This window comes from Lachancea thermotolerans, assembly GCF_000142805.1.
Source record: "Lachancea thermotolerans CBS 6340 chromosome E complete sequence".
NCBI classification, from domain to species: Eukaryota; Fungi; Ascomycota; class Saccharomycetes; order Saccharomycetales; family Saccharomycetaceae; genus Lachancea; species Lachancea thermotolerans.
This window is the reverse complement of record NC_013081.1, coordinates 787,036-814,351: the sequence shown is the minus strand read 5'-3', so window position 1 is coordinate 814,351 and position 27,316 is coordinate 787,036. Positions and strand designations below refer to the sequence as shown.

The 27,316-nt window shown below is 51.7% G+C and overlaps 13 protein-coding genes and 1 non-coding gene across 14 annotated transcripts, besides 1 other annotated feature; 4 read left to right on the top strand and 10 right to left on the bottom strand.

Annotated features, from left to right (window-relative positions):
- Positions 1–29: 29 nt before the first annotated feature.
- Positions 30–1,955, bottom strand: ASI1 (putative ubiquitin-protein ligase ASI1; the record flags this gene model as incomplete). The annotated part of the gene is made up of 1 exon (XM_002553818.1): positions 30–1,955. One exon carries the CDS (start codon positions 1,953–1,955, stop codon positions 30–32), a length of 1,926 nt encoding a protein of 641 aa, XP_002553864.1.
- Positions 1,956–2,258: 303 nt separating this feature from the next.
- KLTH0E08932r lies at positions 2,259–2,373 on the bottom strand. The gene is made up of 2 exons: positions 2,336–2,373; positions 2,259–2,302 (listed from the first exon to the last, which is right to left on the bottom strand). It is a non-coding gene; the product is annotated as a tRNA-Leu (tRNA).
- Positions 2,374–2,437: 64 nt separating this feature from the next.
- Positions 2,438–2,680: a long terminal repeat.
- A 1,149-nt stretch (positions 2,681–3,829) lies between these two features.
- KLTH0E08888g (uncharacterized protein) lies at positions 3,830–4,405 on the bottom strand (the record flags this gene model as incomplete). The annotated part of the gene is made up of 1 exon (XM_002553817.1): positions 3,830–4,405. One exon carries the CDS (start codon positions 4,403–4,405, stop codon positions 3,830–3,832), a length of 576 nt encoding a protein of 191 aa, XP_002553863.1.
- Positions 4,406–4,625: 220 nt separating this feature from the next.
- On the top strand, positions 4,626–5,558 carry EAT1 (putative hydrolase; the record flags this gene model as incomplete). The annotated part of the gene is made up of 1 exon (XM_002553816.1): positions 4,626–5,558. The coding sequence occupies one exon, from the start codon at positions 4,626–4,628 to the stop codon at positions 5,556–5,558; it is 933 nt and encodes a 310-aa protein (XP_002553862.1).
- A 111-nt stretch (positions 5,559–5,669) lies between these two features.
- MSB2 (Msb2p) lies at positions 5,670–10,232 on the bottom strand (the record flags this gene model as incomplete). The annotated part of the gene is made up of 1 exon (XM_002553815.1): positions 5,670–10,232. One exon carries the CDS (start codon positions 10,230–10,232, stop codon positions 5,670–5,672), a length of 4,563 nt encoding a protein of 1,520 aa, XP_002553861.1.
- Positions 10,233–10,752: 520 nt separating this feature from the next.
- SNU71 (Snu71p) lies at positions 10,753–12,435 on the bottom strand (the record flags this gene model as incomplete). The annotated part of the gene is made up of 1 exon (XM_002553814.1): positions 10,753–12,435. One exon carries the CDS (start codon positions 12,433–12,435, stop codon positions 10,753–10,755), a length of 1,683 nt encoding a protein of 560 aa, XP_002553860.1.
- Positions 12,436–12,712: 277 nt separating this feature from the next.
- On the bottom strand, positions 12,713–13,888 carry MCY1 (putative cysteine synthase; the record flags this gene model as incomplete). The annotated part of the gene is made up of 1 exon (XM_002553813.1): positions 12,713–13,888. One exon carries the CDS (start codon positions 13,886–13,888, stop codon positions 12,713–12,715), a length of 1,176 nt encoding a protein of 391 aa, XP_002553859.1.
- Positions 13,889–15,889: 2,001 nt separating this feature from the next.
- Positions 15,890–18,511, top strand: KLTH0E08778g (KLTH0E08778p; the record flags this gene model as incomplete). Its single annotated transcript, XM_002553812.1, has 1 exon — positions 15,890–18,511. The coding sequence occupies one exon, from the start codon at positions 15,890–15,892 to the stop codon at positions 18,509–18,511; it is 2,622 nt and encodes an 873-aa protein (XP_002553858.1).
- Positions 18,512–19,024: 513 nt separating this feature from the next.
- KLTH0E08756g (nicotinamide/nicotinic acid mononucleotide adenylyltransferase) lies at positions 19,025–20,392 on the bottom strand (the record flags this gene model as incomplete). The annotated part of the gene is made up of 1 exon (XM_002553811.1): positions 19,025–20,392. One exon carries the CDS (start codon positions 20,390–20,392, stop codon positions 19,025–19,027), a length of 1,368 nt encoding a protein of 455 aa, XP_002553857.1.
- Positions 20,393–22,685: 2,293 nt separating this feature from the next.
- KLTH0E08734g (KLTH0E08734p) lies at positions 22,686–22,946 on the top strand (the record flags this gene model as incomplete). Its single annotated transcript, XM_002553810.1, has 1 exon — positions 22,686–22,946. One exon carries the CDS (start codon positions 22,686–22,688, stop codon positions 22,944–22,946), a length of 261 nt encoding a protein of 86 aa, XP_002553856.1.
- Positions 22,947–23,138: 192 nt separating this feature from the next.
- ECT1 (ethanolamine-phosphate cytidylyltransferase) lies at positions 23,139–24,167 on the bottom strand (the record flags this gene model as incomplete). Its single annotated transcript, XM_002553809.1, has 1 exon — positions 23,139–24,167. One exon carries the CDS (start codon positions 24,165–24,167, stop codon positions 23,139–23,141), a length of 1,029 nt encoding a protein of 342 aa, XP_002553855.1.
- A 103-nt stretch (positions 24,168–24,270) lies between these two features.
- On the bottom strand, positions 24,271–25,091 carry KLTH0E08690g (uncharacterized protein; the record flags this gene model as incomplete). The annotated part of the gene is made up of 2 exons (XM_002553808.1): positions 24,271–24,923; positions 24,992–25,091. 2 exons carry the CDS (start codon positions 25,089–25,091, stop codon positions 24,271–24,273), a joined length of 753 nt encoding a protein of 250 aa, XP_002553854.1.
- A 100-nt stretch (positions 25,092–25,191) lies between these two features.
- On the bottom strand, positions 25,192–25,989 carry PRP18 (mRNA splicing protein PRP18; the record flags this gene model as incomplete). The annotated part of the gene is made up of 1 exon (XM_002553807.1): positions 25,192–25,989. The coding sequence occupies one exon, from the start codon at positions 25,987–25,989 to the stop codon at positions 25,192–25,194; it is 798 nt and encodes a 265-aa protein (XP_002553853.1).
- A 129-nt stretch (positions 25,990–26,118) lies between these two features.
- TFG2 (transcription factor IIF subunit TFG2) lies at positions 26,119–27,267 on the top strand (the record flags this gene model as incomplete). The annotated part of the gene is made up of 1 exon (XM_002553806.1): positions 26,119–27,267. The coding sequence occupies one exon, from the start codon at positions 26,119–26,121 to the stop codon at positions 27,265–27,267; it is 1,149 nt and encodes a 382-aa protein (XP_002553852.1).
- Between the last annotated feature and the right edge of the window lie 49 nt (positions 27,268–27,316).

Here is a 27,316-nt window from a genome sequence, read left to right as displayed (position 1 = left end):
ACGCTATTGGCTCTTTAGTGCCTCCTTACTCATACTGCATTTATCTTGCTATAGCCCCGCACATCTGTTCTACAACAAATACATGTCTTGAAGCCTCGTAGACCGAGCGAGACACGACATTCTTCGCACAACGCGAAGCATTTGCAAGGCCATAAGACGATATTCCTAGTATTTGTCTTGCACACCACACATGTCATATCACGCTCCGACTTTTCTTTTGCTTCATTACTAGATCCCGTCTCGGCGATTCGTTCCATCATTACTTCGTGTAAAATCCCTGGCTCATTGAGCTCTGAATACTGCGACCTGGTTAGCCTTTTGTTGTGCTGCAGTTCACAACTGAGGATGGACCACATTGAGTAAAACCACTTCAGATCGTTTGTGTTCCCCATTTGGGCAGGCATCGAAGAATTCGGCGGCACGATGAGATCTGTCAGCGGAACATCACCTAGCTCAGACTCTTCGTCTTCAGAACCAAACTCTTCTAGCAATTCTTCAGAGCCCTCATCGTCGCTAGCCAAGTAATCTGCGGAGAAGTCGTCCTCCGGCAAAAGATACTTTAGGTCATTCGATTGAATGCGGTTCGCATTAAGGTCGGGCGCTAAGCTGAGAAACTTGATGTAGTTTCTTTCAGATACAAAGTCGTTGAGATTTTTCTTGTGTTCCTCAGAAAAACTCTCGTTAGCATGGCCTGTTGGAGCTTTCCCAAACGTTGCCTTGAGTCTTTGGAAGACAGCCACCAGCAGGTCCCTCACAGCTGTAACCTTTCTCTGCCAGACCGTACGCCCCTGCTTCGCAGCACCGTCCGTAATTGCTTCCTGTGGTATACTCTGCCATTTGCTGTTGTATCCGCTAACGAAGAATGACTTGTGGACCTCCCCAGGTTGTCTTAATTGTGATAACTCTCTATGGAGCCCAAACCTTTTTGCCTGCTCGGGGTTGCAAATCATAATAGCAAGCTTGATCAACGTGCTTGTGAACTCCTCCTCTCCGGTGCAATTCAGAGTCGCGTACCAGTTGTTCATGAAAGAGTGAAACTGCAAATCTGAAATATCGTGAGCTTCATCGTTGGAAGAAAAAGGGTTCAGTCTTGCAATACATGCAAGCGCGTAGCATGCAAGGGAAACGGCGGTACAGAACAAAGCCAAAAGCTTAGGAAAATGCCGGTATCGTACTAGCAGAGGCAAAGAACCAGTACCCAAAGTGTAGACCCTTTGCCCCAGGTATACCAAGTGGCCCATATTAAGTATTGTAGACAGCAGCAGCCGCCGATTCCTTTTGTTCGTCAATTCGACGGAGTGTATAATCAAGCGACCCAGAAGCGCCATCAGGCAATCCGGGATAAAGTCTTCCGGGCGCGGGTTTGACCTAGTCAACGCATAAAAGTGCATGGATAACTCAAAAATACTGTAATCGAATTCCTCCATGGGTTTCAAGTTTGTAGTGGTGGTTACAAACGTTTCAATGCAGTGTGACAAGCAAATTACCCCGTAAGTTATTCCGAAGTAGTTGTGTATGTCCACGAGCGGCTTTTCATCCGCGAACGGTCGCAGCGTCAATATTACATTGTAACCCAGTGCCAGGATAGCACAAGCATGGAAGATGAAACGAGACCACAGCGGTAGCCGAGCAACCTGGGAGTTTGATCTCAGGGAAGCCATGGCTACAATGCGGTTGAGGACCATCGCAGTCACAAAGCAGCCAATGGCATAATTACTGAAGAAGTAGCCCGCAGTCTCGACGAGCGTGGAAGCACCTAAGTGCGCAGAGTTTGTGGCGAGCGAAACACCTGTCTGTGACTTGTACTGTGACAAGACCGCAGAGTAGAACGATCGCGCGATTTTGTACGGATAGTTGATGAAGGGTGCCAAAAACATGTTCTCATCAATAAGAGCAGCCCTCGTATTGTTGAGATACGAAAAGTGTCCCAGCGTCGTGTCGTTGAGGTCCGTCATGCCACCTTGGCGCCCAGGTTCTAGCGCAGGATCAATAAGGAATCAGGGACCTACTTGGTCAATATTCGGCCATTGTTGTCAACATGTTCATCCCAACCCCGGAAAGGAGAACCATATACCACGCATCAGTATGTACGAATGCTTAAATTGCATAATCTGTGAGAGGTAAACGAACCCGCTTTCGAAGGGTAGTCTCATGAGGTTTGAAATCTCTGATGAAAGAGATGCTCGCCTGACTTTAATTGGCAGCTGGCCAGCTCACTCAAGCATAGTTGTGCCGGTGGTTTCAAAAATTAAAAATTATGGTTGCTAAGAGATTCGAACTCTTGCATCTTACGATACCTGAGTGTTCCACTGTCATCAGTGACAAGATGAGCCATCTTGAATCAGGCGCCTTAGACCGCTCGGCCAAACAACCGTTTGTTAGATAGACTAGCAAAAGGAAAAGCATTATTGTTAGTGCACGTTCATTAACTCAAGGCTGTCATAAAACAATAATGGAACAAGGATATTCTGAGACAACGAAGGAACAACATCAGAGATAATGAGACTTGCTCTAGGTCTCCGGATCTATAACTATAAGTACTACTGCATCCAAGGCTCAGTATGAGATTAAGTAGAAGAAAGGAAAAAGGTATCCTCGGATAGAAGAATAATCGCGACCGTATAGAGGCTATTAACCGCCAACTTCATCATAATCCAGAAGCTCATAATAACCTACGACAAAGGCAAGTTAGGCGCTTTCGAAGGTTTTGTATACAAGCAAGGCGCGTAGCTTTAGCGCAGCTAATCAATGGCTGTTTTCTCTTTATATTTCCTTGAGAGTGTCTTGTATTCCTTCGCGGAACCTAATCTCAACAGACTGTTGTGGTAGCATTGTTTATACGTGCGCTAAGCAGCCTTTGTAATGCTTTTCGGTTGATCAGCGGCTGATATTATGCTCTTTCTCATGTATGTCTGCTCAAATCATTCAAATTGTTTTCTTCTTTAAGCTAGTACTTGTTTGTTTTTGAAGGGTGAGATATTCAATCGCTCCGTAATAGAACTCGGAGCACAAAAAGTGGCACAATGGATGTCTCTTTCGCCCCAGTTTATCTGTCTACCCGGGATCACAGCTTCTCGTCTCAGTGGAATTCACATGCTCGTTTGTTTGGAATGGGCACGGAGTCGTGTCTTGATGACAATTCATTTGTTTTGCCGCCGATACAGCAACCCCTTAGAGTAAGTCTCAGAGAAGAAATGGCTACGCACTACACATACTAACTAGAGTTACTAGATAAACTTCAGCTTCAGCTTCGATGGAGCAAACCCGACCTGCGCATTTTTGAGCAGCTTCGTCGCCGCTTTGGAGCGCTGCAATGAGTTTTGGACAGATCTCAATTATACGCCAAGTTTCGAGATCCCCACAAATTGCTCTGTCCGCATTAAGTTGTCCTGCCGTATTTTCAGCCTTATGAAAACCAAAAATATGCTGGAGCAGCCGTTATCGACACTTAAACACATGAATTTCCACTTAATGTCAGTTTCTACCCTAAACGTGAGCGCAGACTTCGTAGGGATGGCCAAGAGCTTTGAAGACGCTCTGCATCAAGCCAACGAATACATTGTCTCACTTTTCTTCTCGCAGCTTGAGTTTCAGTTTCCTTTAGTGTTTTCCCGTATTTGTCGCAGGAGGTTTCTTCAGCAAGAGGCGTCCTTGGGATCTGTCTCATATTCTTTAACGGGTACACCCACCATGATTCCACAGCTCATCAAAATCATATCTGAGGATAGAACTTGCACCACTTGCTATCATGTTCTTGAGCTTTCAAGTAACCGTCGGAAAGTAGCTAGGCTCGAGAAATTGAAAGAGGGCGTTAGTCCTTTCCAAGTTATTAGGCACTCTTGAACTTGTACTTAAGACCTCTGAGGCCGTTGAGCTCTTCGTCTAGATCACAAATCCATTTTTTGGATACCACAGATAAACTAAACAATAGTAATGGCACATGGAAAAGTAACTGCAGCAGAATTTTGTCAACTTTGCCTGTGACTTCCCACGTAAGTAGCAAGAGTAGTATGCAATTAATGATATTAATCTTTCTGCTAGTAATTCTCACTTTTACGGCTCTGGAAAGAGCAAAGTCTTTGGTTAAGTCGTAACGAAGGTTCAGTAGCGAACAAATTATGGAATTGACGGAATACAATAGAAGCCGCTTGTTCATAGAAGTATCACCCCTGATCTTTTGAACTTTCATCACCAACGACAAGAATACGCCGCAACATACCACGTATGCCACGCTCAAAAGCTGGATGTTATAGTTATTACTAGAGACATTTCTGAACTCAAGCTTACTTATTAACTCCTCCTGCTCTTCAATGTCCAGGGGGTGCAACGGAATATCTTCATCCGTATCAGAGTCGGAATGTATTTTGGACAGTACACCTCTGTTAAATTTTCGAACTCTAGACATCTGCTATCATTGATTTCTGATATATGTCCTTTCACAGTAAGGTCTTGAATTATAAAAATAGTTTTATCATTAGAAGTTTCTGATATAATGTAACTGGCACTTCGGGAAGAAAAGGATACATGATTGTTCCTCGATACAGAACAATCCGCCAACACTTTTTCCACAGCTAAAAAGACACTACTGATCCTCCAGGAACCGTACAAAGCCTAGGTTATTTGCAATGCCAATCAAAAGACTAGTGCATGAGAAGTTGCCTTACAAGCCTGTAGTTGATCTAGCATATACCCACTTCAAGTCACCGGATTTTAATACTCAGAGGCCACCGGTTGTTACCTTACACGGCCTGTTCGGGTCAGGCAAAACCTTTGGATCCGTAGGCCGCAAGCTTTCGAAAGATTTGGGAACCGAAGTGTACAATTTAGATTTGAGGAATCATGGAAAGTCAGAAATTGCGAAGCCTTACGATTATTTGACAATGGCGAGAGATGTTGCTAAGTTTTTGGAAGACAAGATTGGCCCCCAAAAACCCGTTTCCCTTGTAGGCTTCTCGATGGGCGGGAAAGTCGGGTTGTTGACATCGCTTTCGAAAGCAGTAAATGTTCATAAATGTGTTTCTATCGACATGCCGCCATACAACGTTGATGATCTCGGAACGGACGTTGACCAGAATTACGGTAAAATCCTAGAATTCTGTAACAAGAAGATCAAGGTAGAGAAAGGCAGCAAGGGGTGGAAGGACAAAGTTATCAAGATATTTCGTGAAGTCCCCACGAACAAGAACGCGGGAGCAGCACTCTACTTCTCCCAAGGATTCACACAACTTCCAGTCAACAACAAACCGTTCGATCAAGCCCGCGATTTAGACCCATATATTGATTATAAGGCACCCCTTCTTGAGATGACAGATTTGCTGGATCAAATTAAATCTTGGCCCGATGAAGTAGTTCTCAGCAGAGAGGGATACAGAATACGTTCTGATACACCTGTCCTGTTTATGAAAGGTTTGAAGTCACCGATGATCAAAAGCACCTATGAAAAACTGGGGCACATCTTCCCGAACTATGAAGTTCAAGAGTTTGATACGGGACATGTGCTCATTACTGAGGCTCCTGACGAGTTCTACAAGTCCTGTTCGGCTTTTCTGAGTGCTTGAGTGATACCGAGCAAAATACAATAATGATACAATTTAAGTTTAAAAATGTTTACAAAAAGTTAACAAGCTAGACTCTTGTTGAACTTAACTTCGGGTGGAAATAATCTGAATCTAGACATCATTCCATCCCAACGAATTTTCCGTAGCAATTGGTCTTGAAATTTTGAGAGCGCTGGGCTTCTCATTGCTTGAGGCGTTGTCTAAATTGTTGCCTGCAGCGAGGTCATCATAGTGGTTCTGTTGCATCCAGTTGTTGATTTTGGCACTTGGGGTGATGGATGCTTGATCATCCGCAACCTTCTCATTGCCGTACGGCAATGAACCGGAGGCGGAAGCCGAACCGACACTTGACGTTTCATCTAAGTTTGGATTGCTGGCTTTAAGCTGCATCTTTTTGATGATGAACCTAAAAGTTATCACCATCAAAGCAATGTAAACCAGGGCTCCGCAAACAACGCCAACAATTAGTCCTACTAATTTGCTTCTACCTCCTTGTTTTGTAAATGTGGAAGACTTGTAGTAAGATGATCCCAGAGTTCCGGAATTTCTATAACCTGATTTTCCTCCATCTTCGCTCTCTCCTTCAGAAGAGGTGCTAACATTAGATGAAGCTCCTGAGCTCTGACTAGATCCAGATGAAGTTGACCCTTCTTCTTCCACTAAGCCGGTCAGAGGAATGGTGGCATCAACAAAAGCAGCCAACAAGTTTTTGGTAGCATTCTTGGCGTAAAATTTACTTTCGTCGTTTTGAATCAGCGTTTGCAGGTTTTCAACTTGTGCAGAAGGAAAGTAAACTTCGGCTATAGTAAGCAAGTAGTCTCTGTTGCTTACTTTTAAGGGGCCCAGTCTAGCGACTGTAATGTCGCTAAATGCGTCATCAAATGGGAAGTTGAGTGTCTCAGGCAGATAGGCAAAAATTTGGGCGCTTGTAACTGCGTTTGTAACCACAAAGGGGTAATTCAAAGCTTGCTTGAAACCAATCGTAATCAACGTGTAACCTTCTGGTTGGCTGACTTCTGTAGGCGCCCCGATCGCTTGGGGAAGCGTTTGAGTGGCAAGCTGCGAACCATTTGAGTCTGTTGATCCAGACTGGGTATCATTGGTGTCCGAGCTGGCTGTCACCAGAGCTGTTGGAAGCCAGTTCGAGGTGCTAGTTGGAACAAAGGTGCTAGAAATAGGTGGTTCCACTGGCGCCGCAGACGTTGCAGAGACCTGCTCGGGATATGGAGATGTGAGTACTGCAGTGGTTGGCATTGTCATTGGAACAGAATTGGCATCAGGCTGTGTCACCGAACCTAGCTCTCCATTAGGGGCAGAGGAAGACACAACATTCGTAGGCTCGTCGGTGCTTGCAGAGGAGACATCTTCGCTATTGGACAAAGTATCCAGAGTAGTTGTAGCACCGATAAATGAGGACGGAGTCGCATTTGAAACATATTGATCACTTGAGGCCGATGCTTGGCTTGAAGTTGCAAATGAATCTGAGGTTGGTGCTGGACTCAAGGTTGACACCGGATTTGAAGTTACAATGTAACTTGAGAGTGGAGATGATGACGAAGCGCCCAACGAAGAGGAGGGCAACGATAACGTGCTCCCTTCCGATGGTTGGCTCGAAAGTACGGCCTCGGATGAAGAAGCATATAGCGTGCTTGTACTCGAAGGGGTTGATAAGACCGCTGACCCAGTGGACACGCCAGACGAAAATTCCGAGAATACCGAAGAGGCTAATTCTGAGCTCAAACTGACCACCAAGGTTGTATCACTTGACAATTGAGAGGAGCTGACAGAATATTGAGAGCTTGGCAAACTTTTTGGTGGTGTTGATGTAACGCCATATTCCGAAGAGAAAGTTTCTGAAGTTTGCGCAGAAAAGATTGAACTGGAACTAGCTGTATAACCTGAACTCAGGGTTGTAGCTTCTGAACTCAGCTCAGAGTTATAAGAGGATGTTCTGAAAAGATCTTGGCTCGCTGTAGAATCGGTGCTTGGGCTCCACACAGAACTCGAGGGGGTATCGCTCACAGAAGGTTGATCAGTGACCGAAAAACTGCCTGAGCTTTGTTCTGCGCTTGTAGAATAGTCGCTGCTGGAAGATAGAGTTGGAGGAACCCACTGAGAAGTAGTCGAAACCATACCAGGTGAGTAATTTGAGCTAGAGTAAACACTCTCGGAGCTCCCTTCGGCATCCGATGAAGTTGCACTCGTCATATAACTTCCGGGGAGAGGGGATTCTGAGCTCCCACTGGAGACTGTTGTCGCTGAGCTCTCTAGAGGGTATTCGGTGCTGGAAGAGGCAGCTGCAGTATCCCATTGCGAAGTTTGCCATGGCCCGCTAGACGTGCCAAAGGCTGTTGAAGTGGGTATATCAGCTGCGCTTGACGAGACTGTGCTAGCCGGAAAATCTGTGCTTGACAAGGCTGGTTCGGCGCTCCATTGAGGGGATGATGTGGCAGCGTCAGCCAAAGACAAAGGGGCAGAAGACAAATCCTGAGCCCAAGATGAGATTTGTGTGCTTTCGGTGACAGGAGCTTGGCTACTTGTCAAAGTTGGCTCTGAGCTAAAAGCGCCCTCACTGGTGCTTTCTGGGGTTATTGCGGAGCTTGCACCATATCCAGACGCGCTCGTCATAGGAGTGGTCTCGGTTGTGTATTGAGGAGTTGAACTAACGCTGATCGTTGCCTCACTTGGAGCGGGAGATGTTTGAGGTATCTGCTCTGAGGTGTCTTGTGAACCGCTCGTTGTATACTGGTAGTCAGTTGAAGTTGGTTCAGACGTTGGTTCAGGCGACGATTCTGGGGAAGTCTGATGTGAAGAGCCAGTGTAAAGATATGAGGTCTCGCTTGAAACAACAGACCCAAAAGTGGTCGAGACATCTAAAAATACTGTGTCTGAGGAGGATCCAGTGGAAGTAGGGAAATTGGTAGTTTCTGAGGATTCTGATATTTCTGTTGTGTACTGAACTTCTTCTGCAGTGCTTGAGACCTCAGTAGGGAAAGTAGAAGTGAGGACCGATCCGGTCGCCGTGAACTGCGAAGCAGCTGGAGCGGAGGAATATTGTGCTTCTGGTGTCTCGGACGAGGTGGATATGGCGAAAGAGGTCGCGGGGCCTTCGCTCATAACTGTCGAAGTTGGATTAGTCGAGACAGGAGATGAGATACTCTGTGGCTCTGAATCTCTAAAAGCGCTGGATGTTGCTGAGTCGTACAAAGCGGTGCTTTCGTATTGCAGTGAGGTGCTAGTGTCAGTGCTTAGGGAACTTGTGCGCGGTTGGGTTGACTCAACAGGATCGTTTGTTGAAGACGGCGCAGCAGTACTTTCTTCTGTGTTTAATGAGGAAATACTAGTGGCCGAATCCTCAGAGCTTGTTTCGCTTGTTGCTGTAGAAAGATCTGAGGTGGAGCGCGCAGAAGAAGTTGTACTGACTGACGTGGTTGCCTCAGTTGAAGAAATTGTTGGCTCAACGGAAGGTGTTGAAGTTCCTGTTAGTGAAGAGGTAGTATCTTCGTGATTCGTTTCTGTGGATAGAGTGAGGACTTTAGAACTCTCAGTTGATTGAGTGTCTGACGTAGTTTCTGACAAGGTCACAATGCTGCTGCTACTCTTAACTTCTTGACCTGCTGTTGTCCTACTCGAGATAGTCGTCGAGCTTGAGCTAGCGGCAGATTCACTAGGGCTAGTTGTAGAGCTTTGCCTGGTAGAGGTCTCGCTGTTGCTAGCGGTGTTCTCGCTCTCGCTAGTGGTTATCTCACTCTGACTGGGGGTATATTGGCCTTCACTAGAAGTAGCCTCACTTGGGCTAGTAGTTGCAGCACGTTGGCTAGTAGCGGTTTCACTCTGGCTAGTGGTGCTTGCACTCTGACTGGTAGCGGATTGACTCTGACTAATGGCGGTTGCGCTTTGGCTAGTAGTGCCTTCGTTCTGGTTGGAAGTTTTCGCGTCAGAGCTTGTCGTCTCTGATTGCTGAGAACTTTCAGCGAATGCTTGAGCGACGGAGGAGAAAAAGCCTTCGGTGGAGGAGGTCGTTTTGGTGGCGTCATTGGATGTAGATGTTGACGTTAGGCTGGTGTGAGAAGATTGAGAGACTGTATTGCTTGAGCTGTGAGTTTCAATTTTGGGAGTTTCCGAAGTGGTTCCGGCCACCCAAGCGCTAGTGAGACTAGGATGGTCCGAGCTGCTGGAGGATGTGAGCTCGGATGATTGTTCTGCAGAAGACTGCGCTGCAGTCGAAGTTACTCTTTCTGAGGTTGGCGAGACGGGATCGAGCGAAGAGCTCTCTGAGGTAGTCCACTGGGCAGACGTGATGTAGGATGTCAACTGAGTGTCAGAGGGGGAGTAGCTCGAATGGCTGTGGTGGGAGGTCGTGTCTTCCAGCTGAGTCGTAGGTCTTGTACTTGGGGCGTTGTCAGAGGATAAAGGAGAGTTTGCACTGTAGGCTGGGGCTGAAGATGTGGAACGCGCCGCCGCAATGCTAGACGAGACGGGGCTCGAGCTAGGGGTGGCCTGTGGAGAGGTACTGAGCGCCGCGCTCACTGATGTTGCGGTTGCGCTGCCAGAATCTGATCCGCTGGCACCGTTATCCCGTAACTTGCTGAGCAGATCGGTCCACCCGTCCGCGCGAGCGCCTGCTACAAGCAGAGCACCCAGCGCCAACTTGCGCATCGACAAGATCATCATCGTGTGCTGTCCAAGGCTAGTGCCGGCTGTTGAGGGATTTCACTAAGGAGACCTTCACGAGGCTATAAAAGAATGACTATAGTTAAAACTTGGTGTTCAACGCCTAAAGATGAACGATCTGTTATTTGCCAGATCCAGCCGAAAAACGAATGATTCCTGGTCTGCCAAAATTCTTGTATGCTGGCTCAAAGGTCGCCAACTACCGCACTAACTTCCTCAACTGCTGGGGCCCTCAAGCTCGTGCTTTTGCTGCTTACAGTTAAAATGCACTGACTGAAACACGGTTCAACATTCTCCTTGTCTTTTTTTCGCGGTTGGCAACCCACAGATCGGTTCTTGGCCGCGATGTCGCGTCTAGAACTTCGCCTAGCCGAGGAGGAAACATACACCGTTTATGGTGACGTAAACAATCAATTCCCGTTCCGGACGATATATAAACGGTGTATCCATTGACAGTACTGTGTTCACGTGATTTGGACATCGGTTTTAACCTGCCAGCTACGCTCAATGGACCGTAGCTCTAGGCGGCGGGCGCGTTGTCTTCGAACATCTGCCAGACACGGTCTACGATAGTTTGCGCGTCTTCGTCGAAAGTTTCCTTCAATTCCTGGAGTAGAGCGGACTTGCTGCGGTGTTCACGGATGTGCTCTATAACGTAGTCGACTAAGTCGTCGTCCAACTCGCCCAAAAACTCCACAACCGAGTCTTGGATCACGCTTGATTTACGTAGCCTTGCAAGGAGCTCCGAAAGTGCAGCGTCTTCTTGCGGCAGCACGTCTTTTTCGGGACCGGCCTGGGTTTTCCGGATTTCCAGTTTGAATTTGCCGGTTTCTGCTTCTGCCGCAGGGTGCTCCTCTTCTGCCCCCAGTTCCGCGGCGCGAGGAATTAGCTGGGCTGTTAGCCTGCGATCCTCGTCGTCTTGATGCTGCTCCGCCTCCTTGAAGGAGCGGTGGTGGTCGTAGTATGGGCTGTAGGCATGATGGAGCAGTTCCTTCAAGTAAAGGGCCCGCTCCTGCTCAATGGAGCGCTCATATGCGGCCTCGCGGTCGACCTGCTGTTCCAGAGACTTCAGGCGCGGCTCCACCCGGGATGTGTAATGTTCAAGTAACTCAGCGTACTTCTTGTCAGCGTCTTTCTCGGCCTTCTCTCTATTGCGCTTTTCCACGCTCCAGTCATCTTCGCCGTCATCTTCCGCGTCCCCGAAGTTCTGCCCTTGTGCTTCCCCCTCGTTGTCATCTTCCTCGCCTGCGGGCTTAGCGGATCCCTTGCTCCTCCGTATTTGGTCAAACATTCTCATCATGTGCTGGCCCATGCGCCTGTTTTCCTCGTACTGCTCTTTTGCCCGCTTCTCTTTCTCAATGGTCAACACCCGTGTGCGGAAGTGCACGATGTCCTTGCACAGCTGGTCTAGTGAGCTGCGAGGCAAGTCGCTCAAGGTGGAAACGTCCACATTATAGTCAGTGGAAGTAGCGTCCTCTTTGGGTACGGAACTTCTGTCTTTTAACTCTTTGAAGTAACCTGATAGTTGCTCAGAATCTTCATCGAGGTCTTCAGTGCGCAGGGAAGGTGGGTCCGATTTCTGGTCTCCAACGAATCGAGCTGTGTTCTCCTCAATGTGTAGCTGCGTGACAGCGTTGTTCTCCTCCTTTGGCCATCGTGCTAAGAGTTCCGTCCAATAATGTGTAACTGTCTTCAGATGTTCTAAACCGCTGCTCCTGAGGAAAAGACTGAAAGTGTTTAGACCCTTGATAAAGCTCCAGCACTCCACTGAGTCGCGCACTCCGGCTCTTTTCTCTGTCAGTTCTTCCAGTCGACGAACAAACAGCTCAAGTTCGCTCACTGAGACCTCGCCTTGCAACTCGCCTATTGACACGGTGCACAGTTGTTGTGTAATGGAAATCGGCAGGAACTGTTTGAGCTCTTGATACTTTCCCTGTGAGGTCTTGTCTTGTAAAACTTCCCCGGCGGGGCCCTTGCCCTCGCTGGCAGGGTCCTCCGCTTCTTTTTCGTCCGAAGTCTGGTACACGTTCGACGCTTTCTGCTGGTTCACGCGGGATACTACTTGGTCCAGTACATCTCTGAACCGTAGTAAGTCTGATCGCAGTATCGGTACGAACCCGGGCTTGAATGTCTCGCTGTGCCACCTGTCGGTATTTTGTGATGACAGGTATGCGCTCGGGCACACATAGATCATAGGGTCCATGGCTGTGGATTTGGTACTAGCTGTGCGCGTATTGGTATATTGGTTTGAGATGAGCTTTCTTCGAAAAATACCACTTAGATGATATTAAGGGCAAAACGAAAGAGCGAGCATGGAAGGAAAGCATAAAGCAGCCGCGGAAGTTGCTGGGATGCCGGGAAACCGCTTCCTTGGCTCGCTTGCTCGCTCGCACGCCAGTCTCGTAGGAGCGTATTTCTTCCAATTTTGGCTCGCAGATTCTTGGGTGGTTTGCCTAGTGCAGATATGTAAAATACACAAGCTACTGTGAGCCCGCAAGGACTTCTCTAAGCGTAGTCTCGTTGTCCACACACAGCGCTTCCTTCCAGAACTTGCTGAGGTGTCTGGAGCCGCTATCGCACGCTATGATAACGATGCGGGAGCCTGGCGGGAGGCTCTCGGCCACCTTCACGGCCGCAACCGCGTTGATGGCCGTGCTGCTGCCGATGAAAAGCCCGTCGTTCACCGACAGAAACTTGGCCATGCGGACGGCCTGGCCGTCAGTCACCCGTTCGGCGTCGTCGATGTACGGCTCCCCCTGGCTGAAGTTGTGGGTGATGCGGTTCAAGCCTATGCCCTCAACGATGGTATCGACCTGATGGCGTCTCCGCGTGCCCTCTTGCTCAACCCGGTCATACATCACGCCGAACTTGACGCGGTTGTAGAAGCCGGACCCCTGGGGATCTGCCAGCACCACGCGCAGGCGGCCGCCCAGCTTTTCCTTCAGGAACCTCGCGACGCCGGCAATGGTTCCGCCGGTGCCGCACCCGGCGATGAAGGCGTCTATGCGGCCGTCCAGCTGCCGGTAGATCTCGGGCCCGGTGCCCTGGTAGTGGACGCGCCAGTTGGCGTCGTTCTCGAACTGGTCGGCGAACACGCCTCTGTGAGAGCCGTCGCCCGACTGGTTCAGCTGGTTGCACGCGCGCTGCGCGGCGTTCACGTACTGCTCGGGGTCCACGATGCCCGCGGGCCGGACCTTGTTGATCTGCGCGCCCAGGCTTTCCAGCAGCGCCAGCTTCTCGGCGGAGGTGTCGTCCGGGAGCGAGATGTGCGCGCGGTACCCCAGCGCGTTGCAGATCGTGGCGATGGAGATGCCGGTGGACCCGGAGGTGCCCTCGAAGACCACGTCGGGGAACCCGGGCCGCAGGAGGCCCTGCCTCTCGGCCGCGCGCACGATGCCCAGCGCGACCCGGTCCTTGGCGCTACCGCCCGGGTTGCAGAGCTCCATTTTGGCGTAGACCTCGCAGCCGGTCGCCTTCGACAGCGACTTGATCTTGATCACGGGCGTGTTGCCGATGAGGTCCTCGACGCCGCGCCGCGGAGGCGCCAGCTCGGTGAGTGTCTTGGACGCGGTGGCCGCGCGGTAGAGCGCGGCCACCGCGACCGCTGCGGTGGATACCGCAGCGACGTTGCTCCAACTTACGCCGCGCGTGTCCATGGTGGTTCTGGTTCGGGGCTGCGAGCGGTTTCACGGGATCTTGTGTTTTCTTCGGCACGCCGGGCGCACCTCGAGTGTTTGCGAACTTGAAATTTCAGACAGGTGATTGAGACAATGGAGAGAAGAGCCCGTAGCCTGTAACGAACGTGGCGCGCGCGACAGGCAAGAGACCGGGGCGCGCGGAGACGGAGCGTGCCACTGGGCCGGCGGGGACTCGCCCGGACCGCACCAGGCCTGGCACTCTGCCTCGCCCCGGCGCTCCGCCTCGCCCCAGCGCTTCCGCGTCCCTACAAAGCTACATTCTACACTTCCGGCCGCGCAGCCCACCCTTGCACACGCGCGCCAAGCTATACCGCGCGGCCCGGAGTTCCCTATCTGCGGGCCATCGCTCGCCGTGTTCCTAACCTTGCCTACACTCTCGTATTTCAGCAGATACGATTTCAGCAGATCTAATTTCAGCCAATAATTGCCAAACATGAATTTCCCCCTAGCCCCAAAACAAAGCCCGGGCTAAAGAACACAGCAAAAAACTACGGGCTGCTGTTTGGACGGTTTCTGACTAAACCTACCGTACCCGCGGAGAAGCGCTGCTAGCGCTTCTCCACGGTCGCTCCTCCGCGTCGGACAGCCGCCGAGACTCGCACTCACTCGGCGGCTGTCCGCCGCTGGCTCCTGGAGCAACGCGCCGGGAGCAACGCGCCGGGAGCAACGCTCCCGTGCGGCGCTCCCGCGCTGCGCTTCCACACCGCGACCCGCCCAACACGCTGCTCCCCTTGCTGCTCCCGCATAGTACTTCCACTGCCGTTCTCCTGCCGTTCCCCTGCCTGCCGCGCCCCTGCCGCGCCTGCGCTGCGCATCCATGCGGCCGCTGCACCTCCGCTGCGTCCACCGCACCGTTCCGCGCTCCGCGCGTGCATCACCCCGTGACATCGCTTTTGTTGGGAAGCTTAGCCCTTGTCAGCAGGATCCAACCGCGCTGCCTGCCGCGATCGCCACCTCTTTGTCCGCTAGCTCGCCCCCTACGTCGCGCAGCTCTCGAACGACGTCACCCGGCGTGGCGTCTCCAACACCGCGCGAAACGGTCGCAAATGAAGGCACCGCTATTCCGAACAATGCCTTAACTCCTAACACAACCACCGCTTACGACGCGGATATAGCAACGCCTGCCGGGCGGCTCGCGGCGGAAACGTTCCGTGCCGTTCCGTGCCTGGGCGCTTCCACGCCAAAATCGGCCTTTCACCTCCAAATCCGAGTTTTTGTGCTCACGCGCATGCTGGTACTGGTGCTGGTGCTGGTGCTCAAGCTTGGGCTGGTTCTTCTACGCGTCACCCTATTCATGCACCTGCACCTCTTCCGCTGGAGATGCGTCCGTGGAATAGCTTTTTTTTTTGTTTTTTGTGTTTCTCTTCTCTCTCGCTCTCAGTTTCGCTTCTGTCTCTCCTCCTGCTTCCGTTTCTGCCGCTGGCGTCAGCAGCTACCTTCGCACGCTGCACGGCTAGCGCTTTCTCGACGGGACGGAAACGCAGATCTCCATGGAGAAGGCGTCTGGCCGGCGCGCGCCCGCACCGCCACGCGCCGGCGGTTTGGGCTGGTTATCCGCTTTTCGTCGCAGTGGCTGCATGCGGTAGCTGCATACGGTAGCATGATTTCGGGTTTGAAAAACCCAAGAAATAACAGCGGATTACGCGAGCGGTTCTGAAGATCGGCACAGCGTTGGCGGGAGCCTTGGTCAGCTGCAAGGCTGCGCTTTCTGCACGCGTGGGGCGTTAGGTCAGCAGGAGCGGCGGCGGTGGGAATGTTCGTGCTGCGTGCTGCGTGCGGCAGGCGGGCGGGCCGGCGAGTGTTTGGGTTCAACCCTTCATGGTGGCCCTGGCCCTGACCCTGGGCAGAAAATGAAAAGGCGAGCTCTGGTGTGGGAAAGTAGTTTCTGGGCGATGGAGAAAAGACGAACCACGGTTGGCGGAGTATCCCAGATCCTAGACGCGGCGACGACGTGGACCTATGAATAGCGAGAAGAGCGCATACAGGGTGAGGAAGCCGAGGACGAGCAGGGCGTGCGAGGTGTGCCACGACCGAAAGGTCCGGTGCGACGCGAACATCCGGGTGCCCTGCACTTCGTGCCAGACGTTCGGGCTGGTGTGCCGGCTGCGGGACGTGAAGAAGGTGAAGCGCGGCAAGAAGGTGGGCGGCGCGGCGGGCGGCGCGGAGGCCGGGCTGAAGGCCGAGGACGACGCAGAGGTGGGCGCGCACCCGTCGGCTGGCGCCGACGGGTGCGCGCCCGGGCACGGGCACGGGCACGGGCCCGGGCAGGGCGCGGGCCAGGGCCGTGAGAACGAGGAGGAGCAGACCGTCAAGGAGACCGTGTCCAACGGCATGCCCTACGGCGACGAGTACCTGCGCGGCCGCGGCGTGGAGCCCGGCGTGTTTTTCGACGCGGAGCGCGAGGACCGCGACCGCGTGTACGTGTACTTCGGGTCTTCCAGCTTCCTCAGCATGCTGACGGGGTCGTCGTTTCCGGACGGCTCGAACTTCGCGTCCGCGCAGAAGCTGCGCTCCGCGCTCCCGCTCTCGGGCGAGGGCAGCCCCAGGGTCGCCAACCTGGAGATGCTGCGCATCACCGGCGCGTTCCTGCTGCCGTCGAAGCAGATCTGCGACGAGCTCGTGGACCTCTACTTCCGCTACATCCACCCGCTCATGCCCATCATGAACCAGACCGAGTTCCGCAAGGCCTACGCGGCAAACACCTGCTCCATCTTCCTCCTGCAGGCGATTCTGTGCGTCGCGGTGAAGCTCTCCCGCAACCCGCTGCTCATGGACAAGAACGGCTCCACGGACCTGGCCTCCAACATCTTCTACCAGCGCGCCAAGTCTCTGTACGACGGCCGCTACGAGGAGAACGAGGTGTGCCTCCTGCAGGGCATGATGCTGCTCAGCAAGCAGGCCTTCAACGAAAAAAACACCATCCACATGCCCATGTACTTCATCAAAAACGCCGTCACCATAGCGCAAACCTACGGCCTGCACCGCTCCGCGGACTTCCACCCCACCTTGACCGCGAACGAAAAGAGGGCCCGCAAGCTCATCTGGTGGATCTTGTACGTCATAGATACTCTTGTGTCGATATCAATTGGCAGGCCCCAGGCCATAAATCTTGATGACTGCGACGTTCCCGTTCTGACCCACGACGACTTTGTCTTCGAGGGCGAGGCGCCCGAGCACTCCATGCCCGTGGACCACATGGACTGCATTATATCCACCGTGCAGATAGCAGAGATCATGTCGCGGATATCCCGCGAGCTCAACCGCCCTGCCGCGGCCCACTGCGACGCCAAATTTTTAATACAACATTTCGACCTTTTGCTGCAGCGCTGGCGGAACAACCTGCCCGAGTCCCTGACGTACCACTCCAACGCCGAGATCTTCACCAAGCACTCCATTCCAAAGGCCTTTGTCAACGCGCTTTACTACAAGACTCTGTGTCTGCTGCATAAGTCTAACATTCACGACATGGTCAGGGCGTCTGATGAGCAGTATCTCTCGGCTGGTATCGCATTCCAAGCAGCGCATTCTTTAAGTTTGGTTGGCCAAATCCTGCTTGATAGAGACGAGTTGGGATACTGCTACGCGGGTCACGCATACTGTTTCTTTGAAGCCATGACGATATTCGTTCACCACATGTACGATTCAAGTTCTATTTTCTCGGAAATAGCCCTGAAATGCTACCACGTTCTGGAGCAGGTTCTCTTGAAGTTGGGGCAGCAGTGGAACTCATGCGCATTGCTGGGCGAGGTTCTGTTCTCGTTCAGTAAAAAGCCAGAATACATACGCAGATTGGTTAAGAGCTTCAAGTCCAAGATCAGCAATGAGAAGAGCCCTGCTATTCCAATAGAAGTTCCAAGCCCAGCACGTAGCATTGAGATCGACCGACAACGGCCATCTCCTACGAGCGTAGGCAGCTGGAGCTCTCCAATTCAGGGCATCAATGCTGTCGACAACAAAAGCCCCAACTCAGCTTATAAGCAACTAAGATACGCCGCGCGTCCTGTATTCCCAGTAATTCCTAAGAATCCGCGTATTGTGAGCCCATCGCAACACAGCCCGAAAAATCCCAACCCTCAGGTTCCATTTATTCAGGCTGCCACGAACCCTCAGCCCCCTCCTATACAAGGACCGCCACCGCCATGGGCGCATGACTTTAACTTCACTACCACAGATCTCTCGCAAGTTGGTCCTCATCACAAAAGTTTCGATCCTCATCAACTATTCCCCGATGTCTCCCAGCCGCTGCCAGCAGACTTCCACTTCAACAGCAATCTCGAAGCCGAGCTTGACACTGCGCCTGGTCCATTGTATGAAGGCGTTGAAGACGAGGATCAGACGGAGCCTCCATCTAGCACAAGTGAGAACCCGCCCACGGACTTAGTTCAGAGTTCGGGAGACAAAACTCCCGCGCAACTTACTGAGATAAGAGACAGACAGCCCGTCCAAAAGACATCTATACCTCTGCCTCCAGGATTTTGGGATAGCATACAAGTGAACTTCAATTTCTTCACCCCGCCAGAGAACGTTAACTTTCAGTGGCCGGCTGCAGATTCACGTGGCAGCGACGATCCACGGGAATAACAACACAGGAAAGCTTAGCGCGCGCGAGTGCAAGAAAGCATCATAGTTACATGACAAGCGCTTAAGCGCTCTCTGCAGTCTCTTTTTAAACTTATTCATCATACATGTTTGATTATTGCAGAAGCATCCGGAGAACTGCTGCGTGTATGTCAAGAGTCTTTCTTTTGGCACAAACTGGGTCAGTGCCGCGGTTAATTGCCGCACATATGCAAATTGGATGATAGACATAAGGAAGGGGTTTCAACCTCTTTCAAATACCCAAGACGACGACAATTTGCACCTGTACATAGCTCATAATAAAACCATCAATGAATCAATCTGAACAATACTTATACATCAGACTTTATTACTACAGTTGTTTACATTGGTATCATATAAAATGCTAATAAGCAGGTCCAAGGAACAGAACCGGATAGTCTCGGAGCCAATGGCCAGGTGCTCGAAAACATATGAAAAGAGGTGGTTGAGTGGAAGCAGGTGGGCTGTGAGGAGATTAATAGATCAGCCTAGATGCTACTCTTTGTTACCCATAACTTGCTTTACAGGTTCTGTTTGGTTAACGTAAAGACCATGTTCCTGAATATAGCGAATAACACTGTTAGGTAACAAGTACTGTACCGACATGCCCCGGCGAATGAAGAGGCGCACTTTCGTAGAGGAAATATCATTGTAGATTAGTTGTTTGATGACTAGAACATTTCGCCTGTGCTCGTACATGATATCGTGAGAAAGCAAAAACGATCTCACATCAGACCCAGTTCTCTCAACAATGAGACATCCGTAGTTGCCCAATATGTGATGCAGGTCTGAGTCAGCCCACACATTAGGCTCGCCCATACTTTCTATAAGGTCGCCGCCTGCCAGGAGCATGATTTTGACGCCAACTCTGGCGCCAAAAGAGGTGGCAATACCTCCCCTCTTCACGTTGATTTCATCGTTGAAGTGGTCAAGTACTTTAGCAGTCCGCGTATAAGTGGGCTGCAAAGACTCCCAGGCGTCGACCATAAGCCAGGAGGAGGTACGCTCGCAGGCCAGTTCACACATGCGGACTCTGTGGTGTGAGGGCGCCAACCCTGGCTTCTTGTAATTATCGCTGACGGGAGAGTAGTAGCCGCCCACGACTTCGAACCTCGTCTGCTCGGAGATGGCGTCCAAAGCCATTTCGAACATCCGCAAGTGAAGGTAAGTGATGGGTGAGAAGGAGCCACACGCTACAACCACCAAGGGCAACTTGTTAGGGTTGCGAAGCTCCTTCTGTAGGCGATGGCTAGGGAAGCAGTATTGGTCGAGGGTCGCAGCCTGGCGTACAACGCCATGTGGAACCTCTTCGAGATCAGCGATCTGGTACTTATGGATACGGGACCCGATGTGTTCCTCCTTGGGCTCCTCATCCTTCAACGACATATTGTGGAACGGAGAGTCGCCATCAAAGAGGTTCATTTGGTGAGTGAACTGTTGGGCGAGGCTGGTGCGGCTAGAGTTGCGTCGATAGTGGGAGCCCGAGATCGTGGCAGCATCGTTGTCAAAATAGCTGTCATGGTCCGGGTTGGAGCCGGGGCCAGCACTCAAAGCAGGGCTCGGGGCAGGGTGATCATCCTGCGCGCGTTCATCCTCATCGGAGGTTTCATGAGAGGGCGGCTGAAGCTCGGGTTGCTTTAGCGGAATGGAGCTGTGATGCGCAGTAGACACGTGGCGACCGGCCTTCGAGTGCTTCTTGTAAGTGCGCGGATGGATTGGCGCATCTATTGATGCGTTGTAGTCGGCCAAAACGTAAGGCATAATGGGGCCGCTTTTAGGAATAGTGGACTGCGGCGCCAGCGGCGGGTTCGGCGTTCTATTTTCCGAGGGGGGCTCGAAATCAGGAGCCTTAGTCGGGTCCATCGGCGAGCGTGTGTGCGTATTGATGCTGCTAAGGGACGGCAATCAAGGCGCGATAAACCGCGATACGAAAGACTAAGCCAGGAAAAGTGCGGCCTCGAGTCTCAGCGCAACTGTGCAGCGTTCGGCGCGCCGGCGTGCGAAGTCTGACGACAGGCGAAGGCGGTCGGCGAGCAGGGAGCGCGAAGGTCAACAAAGGGCCTATCGCTGTGCTATGGGAAAAGCCTGGTTAACCCAGAGGCTTAGAAGAGGGATATAAACCGAAAAGCGGTGACGGCGACGTTGGCGTGCTAAAATTAAGCTGGCAAGCGTGCGGCAAAAACCGGCGTGCGTGAGTTCAATAGCAGCGGAAAAAACCTGACAAAAAAGCCCTGCGTGGGAGGGAGCGGGGATCGAGGGAAAACTCTCTGCCTGTCCGGCTTGTTTATTCGTGGGTTTTTTTTTTCCTTTATAATAGGCGAGGCAAGAATACGATTAGGCACTGGAAAGACATCATCGAAAGATGAAAAAGTTCATTTGGCGCGGAACACAGAGATATCGGAGGTCGCGAACGACGGAGCGGGGGGTGTGCGTACCTGATATATTGAATGTGGCGTGCGGTGTGCCCGCGCGGAAGCTGATCTCGCGTTCGCGTGATCAACAATGGTCTGTCGCGCGAAGCATCGCTTTCGAGGGTCTCTGATGCTTCAAAGCACGCTGTGTCAAATTAGTTCCCGGGGACACTATTGCCGAGGCCGCAAAGCCCGCACCGCAGACTGCTCTGAAGGCGGCTGATGGGTTCGGAATGTTTGCTGCGAAAAAAAAGGGTAGGACCAAATACGTGAAAACAGAGCCGTGGATACAGTAGCTGGAAATGGCGCTCAAAAGAAGCTGAAATCCTATGAGAAGAGCAGCTGTCGTGAATGCTGTTCAGGCAGTGGCAAGCACTCTTGATTTGGAGAACATTAAAGCCTGCTTTCGAGCGGGAGAAAGCAAGTTCTCTTGAGTCTGTTGCAGCGCAGCTTGCGGGCTTTACTGAAGCCAGTCAAACCAGCACTTTTAAATTTCTTGCCGAGCAAAGCCGCACCTGCGTTCACTGCACTTCCTCTCAGGACCCCAGGCTCGTGGGTCTGGGCTCGCGGCCGCGGGGCGCTTTGTCTATTGTGTCAGCCTTGGTGTACACCATGCCGGCTTTCTGGGTGTCCAGAAAGCCGAGTCTGCAGTCGTGCTCCAAACCCGCGAATCTGGGCGTCGCATGGTGATGCGTAAACTTGTAACCAGCCAGAAAGCGAAAGTAACCGCGCGCCGCGTGCGCGGTGCAACGCTATCTTATGCACTGCCCGCCTCTAACTCTGTGCGCTGCATGCCTCTCTTTTCACCAACACCACCTTTGAAGCTAACTAAAGCGGACTCTGTGCGCCATTTTTTTCGCCAACTTCCTCCCGCTTGCCGCATAGTCCGCCCAATCAGCTCAACGTGGGTCCGGATGTTAGAATTTTTTGGGACAATGTCTCAGTTTCCCTGCTTTCGTACACGATATGATTGGGACTTAAGTCCTGAGCGAACAATCTTTCGCTCTTGCTGCGTTCGGTGTACTTATTTTAGCCCCTTGCAATTAGCCGCTGAGAAGGTGCGAACAATCCAAACGAAACTCCCCGTAACGAACCATATTTATTTTCCCGACGAAACCCCAAGTCACGTGACCAGCTCAACAGTTTACACATAGTCACATATGACGAAACAAACAAATCACTAACAACGTATTACATGCATCATATTATACGAGCACACACGCGGCACGGGGGAACGCATGTGACTATTTCGCTCCGTGTCAATTCCCCGGAAACAGTACGGCTAATCCAACAGCGCCTTCCTCTCAACGGTACCCCGAGGAAGGCTGGTCGCGAGGAACAAGGTGCGCGTTCTCGCTGGCTCCTTCCAGAACATCCTCCAACACCCCTATTCGCGCACCTCCCAGCATCCCCTAGTCCAAAACCACCAGCCACCCCCTTCCTCCCAAGACAATTAGGGACGCTGGGGTGTCGCCCTTGGTCACCAGGTCAGGCCAGCTCGAAAGAGTCATGGCGACGAACGCGGGGCAACAAGGAGAGCGCATCGAACACGAACAGACTCAAGTATATAAGGGGAGCGCCCCACCCCCGACAGTGCTAGGTAGGATCGAGCAGCTATTTCAAAGCACTATAGAAGCCAAGAAGCACTAAAGCTATTCCTGGTTAACCATTAAACTTCAGCTCACAAAGCAAAGCTTCTCACAGAGAGCAAAGGCAAACACAAATCAACAACAATCACCATCATCATGACTAGAACAAACAAGTGGACAGTTCACGAGGACAAGGCCGAGTCGCACTACTTTACGCACAACGGCAACTACGGGAATTCGCCTAACGGGGTCAAGAAGCACGGATCCGGCAAGGCCAACTGGGGCCGGCCCGGGGATGAGATCGAGGATCTCATTCAGGCCGGAGAGGTGCCCCCAGTGTTCCACAAGCAGAGGCGTGGATCCAACAACCAGAGCCACGAAAGCAAGTTCGGCCAGGTGCAGAACTTCCACGAATAGGTGGGCGGTGCGCGCGGCGTGCGTGGCTTTTCTCTATGTATAAAGGTATAAAATGCGCGCATGTAACGATTGAATGAATGACTTATACGAAACTACAAGGCGAGGTACGAGTGTCAATGCTTTCCCGCCAGGCGTAGGAACGCCGCGCCCGGAGGTACACAGAATCTCGTTCAGGCTCTATCACGTGCACGGCTACGCGCACACACCTTTCTTTCTGTTCCGCGCGACGTAGTGCTCGCGCTCTGCGAGCACGCGTCCCACGATAACGGCCTTGTCCAGGTAACTGAAGTCCCCACGACGCAGCTCTGCCGCGTCCAAGTTGTATGTGACGTCCACACAGGGCTGCGACTCCGGGTCCAGGACCAAGCCGTCGACGTAACGGCAACTCAACACGCTGAGTGCGCGCTCCATGAGGGTCATGAAACAGTCCTGCGTCGTACGAACCCCGACAATGATCCGCGCGTCTTGCCCGTGTCGCTCCCGCAGTCCTTTCAATTGCTCGATGTGACCCACGTGAAATAGATCAAAATCGCCCTCGATGTACACCAGTTGGGTAGAGTCAAGCGCGTAGCCGCCTTCAACGATTATTTTAGATTTGGATATCAGACCGTCGAAAACGTAGCACCATGGCGCATGGCCGTCGAGTCCCGCTGCGTATTTTTTGAGTTGCTCCTCTGCGCCCGCTGTGTCCTGCCATGAACTCTCGCTCCTGGCCTCCTGCGCACCCGCCCTAGCGCCCGTCAGGATGCGCTGGATAATGTCAGTCGTGCTAACACCCTCAGTTCTTTTCACCACTAGAAAGCGACCCATGTCCTTCATCTGCTGGTAGCAGTCCTCGCCGTTCGCGTCCGTTGTTATATCGTCTCCATGCACCACGAACTTGCAGCGGTGCGCGTCGAGAACGTCGGGCTGCGTAACGTACGGTGCATCCTTCACGATCTCGCTACACCAGCGGTTACTACGAGTGTGCTCATAACGCTCCTGCTCATTCATCACCGGCTTACCGCCTTTGTTGAACAGAATATCTTCGTCGTTGTGGACACCGCAAAGCAGCGCCCCGGATTCTGTACCTGGTGGTATCAGCCTTCTCGCTTGCAAAATGGCTCCTGCGTGGCCATGGTGCGTGAAGTCGAAACATCCGTCAATCCATAAGCGATGGCGATCATTTTCCATCTTCAATTGCGGATTCACTACACAGTTAAGGGCTGCTAAGGCAGACATTCATTAATTTTTCGAAGCTTTTTCTTACTTAGCTTTAGGTCAGGTGATATGGACCCTAGATTTTCAATCTACTCAAGACCGGCTTCAAACAAGCCAAGACCTGTCACCATGCCGCACGAGGTGCCGGTCGGGAGGAGATTTGCTGCGGTGGCATCTGCGCTGCCTGTTGTGTACGCGCGCCAGGAGAGACTGCTCTCGTCGCGGGCGGAGGAGGTGCAGGTCGGTTTCCCTGGTACTCTGGCCTGTATGCATTTGTTTTTTGGTAAGCCGCTGGCCCTGGGGGTGGTACGCCTGCTGGGCTAGTGTATAACTGTTCCTGTTGAACCATGGCGTTGTGCTTTTTGGTCGCATTTTTGGCCATGTAGTTGTAAATTAACGCACAATTTCTCGTTGAGCACGCATTCAACCACGCTAAAAGCGTGCCAAGCAACGGCGGAAGCGAAATTAACAAGTCCAACATAATGTTGCCGTGCAGTTTGGCTATCATATCTGCCGGCAGTGAGAGTTCCTTGTCTGCCATCGAAATCAGTTTGGAGTGAACCATGTACATTATTATAGGGCCGATCGTGGGAATAATCGATAGGACAGGCGCTAAGCCAAGACCCCAATTTACCCACAGGCAACCGCATAGACACCTATCGTCCTTCCACGCTCGATTTTGCAGCTTCTTCCACAGCTTCTTTTCTCTCTGAGAGCAGTAGTCGGGGAGTTTCCGTCTCCTGGTTTTGCCGTTGGCAGTCTTCTCATAGAAGGGGTCTGAAAGACTCGAGTTTATGTCAGTAATAGACACTTAGCGGCTCATCATGAGTCCTTGAGCATCATACCTCTTGTCGGCTGAAACTTTACTTCAGCGTATCCATTCCACTTATCTGTAGCGTAATCTTGTGCTAAACCCTGCACAAAGCCTTGCACCCACGAGCTCATCAATTCCTTTCACAAACGTGCAAGTACCCGCAGAGGTGGTCAGAATAGCTCTTTGCTATAGTTCTGCTGTTATACTAGAAGCCGGCTTAACCGTTAAAATTCACTCATTGGCATGCTGTGACTTCTTACGACGCTCAAGTGCTTCCGCAAACGTTATGAGCCGCTTGACGCTCGTGATCCATAAGCGCGTGTGCTCGTCCAGCATCACGTTCGCAATCTTGTCTTTACCTTGAATACGCTCATGCGCGCTACGAGCGTGGATTCCCACAGACGTGACACCAATAGGCCATGCCACATTTCCAATACTTAGTTTCATGTAAGACTGTGTAGCTTGTGGGAATTGGTGCTGCTGAGTATGGAACAGAATCGTTGCCAATGAAGTGAGAAACTCTGAGGACAGGCGCCGCTTGCGCAACTTCAAAACAAGTGGATATAAAGCCTTTTTTGTCTCCAGGATCAGTTCGGGCTTGTAGCATTCTTCCTGCCATAACTGGAGCAAGAGATGAATGTACAAATTACATTTAAGTGAGAGATGTGCCTCCTGTTCCACGTCTCCGATCTCAGTGGCCGAAATTGCGGTATCTAATTTCCGTTCGTCTGCCAAAACCTTGGCGATACGACCAGGGCGCGTACGAAGCCGACTCGCGGAAGCTGCTGACTTTGAATCAGTTTCTTTGGACTTTCCCTGTTCCCGAAAAACCTCCCTCACGTCATGCTCAAGGGGGGGTTTTTGTTCCTGGTTGTCTTGAGCTTCTGTGCTTCGCAACATCTTTGACTCCAACCCGTCGCCTTCGTCCTGCTGTTGTGTTAGCCATGGAGTTTCTGATGGGCGATTTGAGCTAGCAATAGCCTTCTGTTTCTTGGCGATTTCAGCCTTCAGCAGGTTCGCATAATCCATCCGACGACTCTGTCTCTCTCATCTTGTACATCAATTTGGTCATCAGAGATTGATTTTAACATCACTCATTTAAAAACCTTAGGCTAAAGAAACAAGACCTGAACACGCAAAAGGGGCAAGCACACAGGAATGAGCGCCCCAGCGGAACCTAAAAAGTCTGGAAATGAGTCCGGTGATGAGTACTTATCGCAGGATGAGGAGGTATTCGATGGAAACGACATCGAGAATAACGAAACTCGGATCTATGAAGAATCCCTCGATTTGGACCTCACCAACAGCGGGAGGCAAGTTTGGCTGGTGAGACTGCCGAAGTTCCTTGCCGAGAAGTGGCGGCACAAGTCCAACCTTAACGGGCAAGAATTGGGCAAGATACGTATCGATAAGAACACGCAGGCAATCCAGATGGTCCTCAACGAGAACGACAACGACCAAATCCCGCACCAGTACGACCTGGAGCTGACTAAAAAACTGGTGGAAAACGAGTACATCTTCACGGAACAGAACCTGAAAAAGTACCAACAGCGGGAGCGTGAGCTTGCTGCGGACCCGGAGAAGCAAAAAGCTGCGTTTCTCAGGCGGCAGGAGCGCGAGGAAGAGATGCGTAAGAAGCAACAGCAACTCAAACGTCGCAATAATCGACGCCGCTTCCAGAACCGTGTTATGACAGACCGTGATGGCCGTGACCGGTACATCCCCTATGTGAAGACTATTCCTAAGAAGACCGCCATCGTGGGCACTGTGTGCCACGAGTGTCACGTTATCCCCTCCATGAGTGATCCTAACTATCACAAAATTGTCGAGCAGCGTCGCCAAATTGTCCGTAGTGTGCACAAGCCTACCGTCACTGTACTAGACCAAACGCCAGGTGTGACTATGAGCAACGCTGGTATGTCCATGCGCTCTGACAACTCTAACTTCTTAAAGGTCGGCCGTGAGAAGGCCAAGAACAATATTCGCGCCATCCGTATGCCCAAGAAGGAACTACTGGACTTCCTTTTCAAGCTTTTTGACGAGTACGACTACTGGTCGCTGAAAGGCTTAAAAGAACGTACCAAACAGCCCGAGGTTTATTTAAAGGAGTGCTTAGACCAAGTTGCTATCCTGGTTAAAAAGGGACCTTATGCCTTGAAATATACACTCAAAACTGAGTATAAGCGGCTTAAAGAGGCCGAAAGAGCTGCTCGTCTCGGCGAGCTCGCTAAAGACGACGAAAACCCCGAAGACGACCAGCCTAATCCAGACGAAGATGAAGAGGTCGAAATGGAAGATGTCTTGTGACTTGAGAGCCCTTCCTATTTTCATATGACTGTTCATCAGTACACCATGT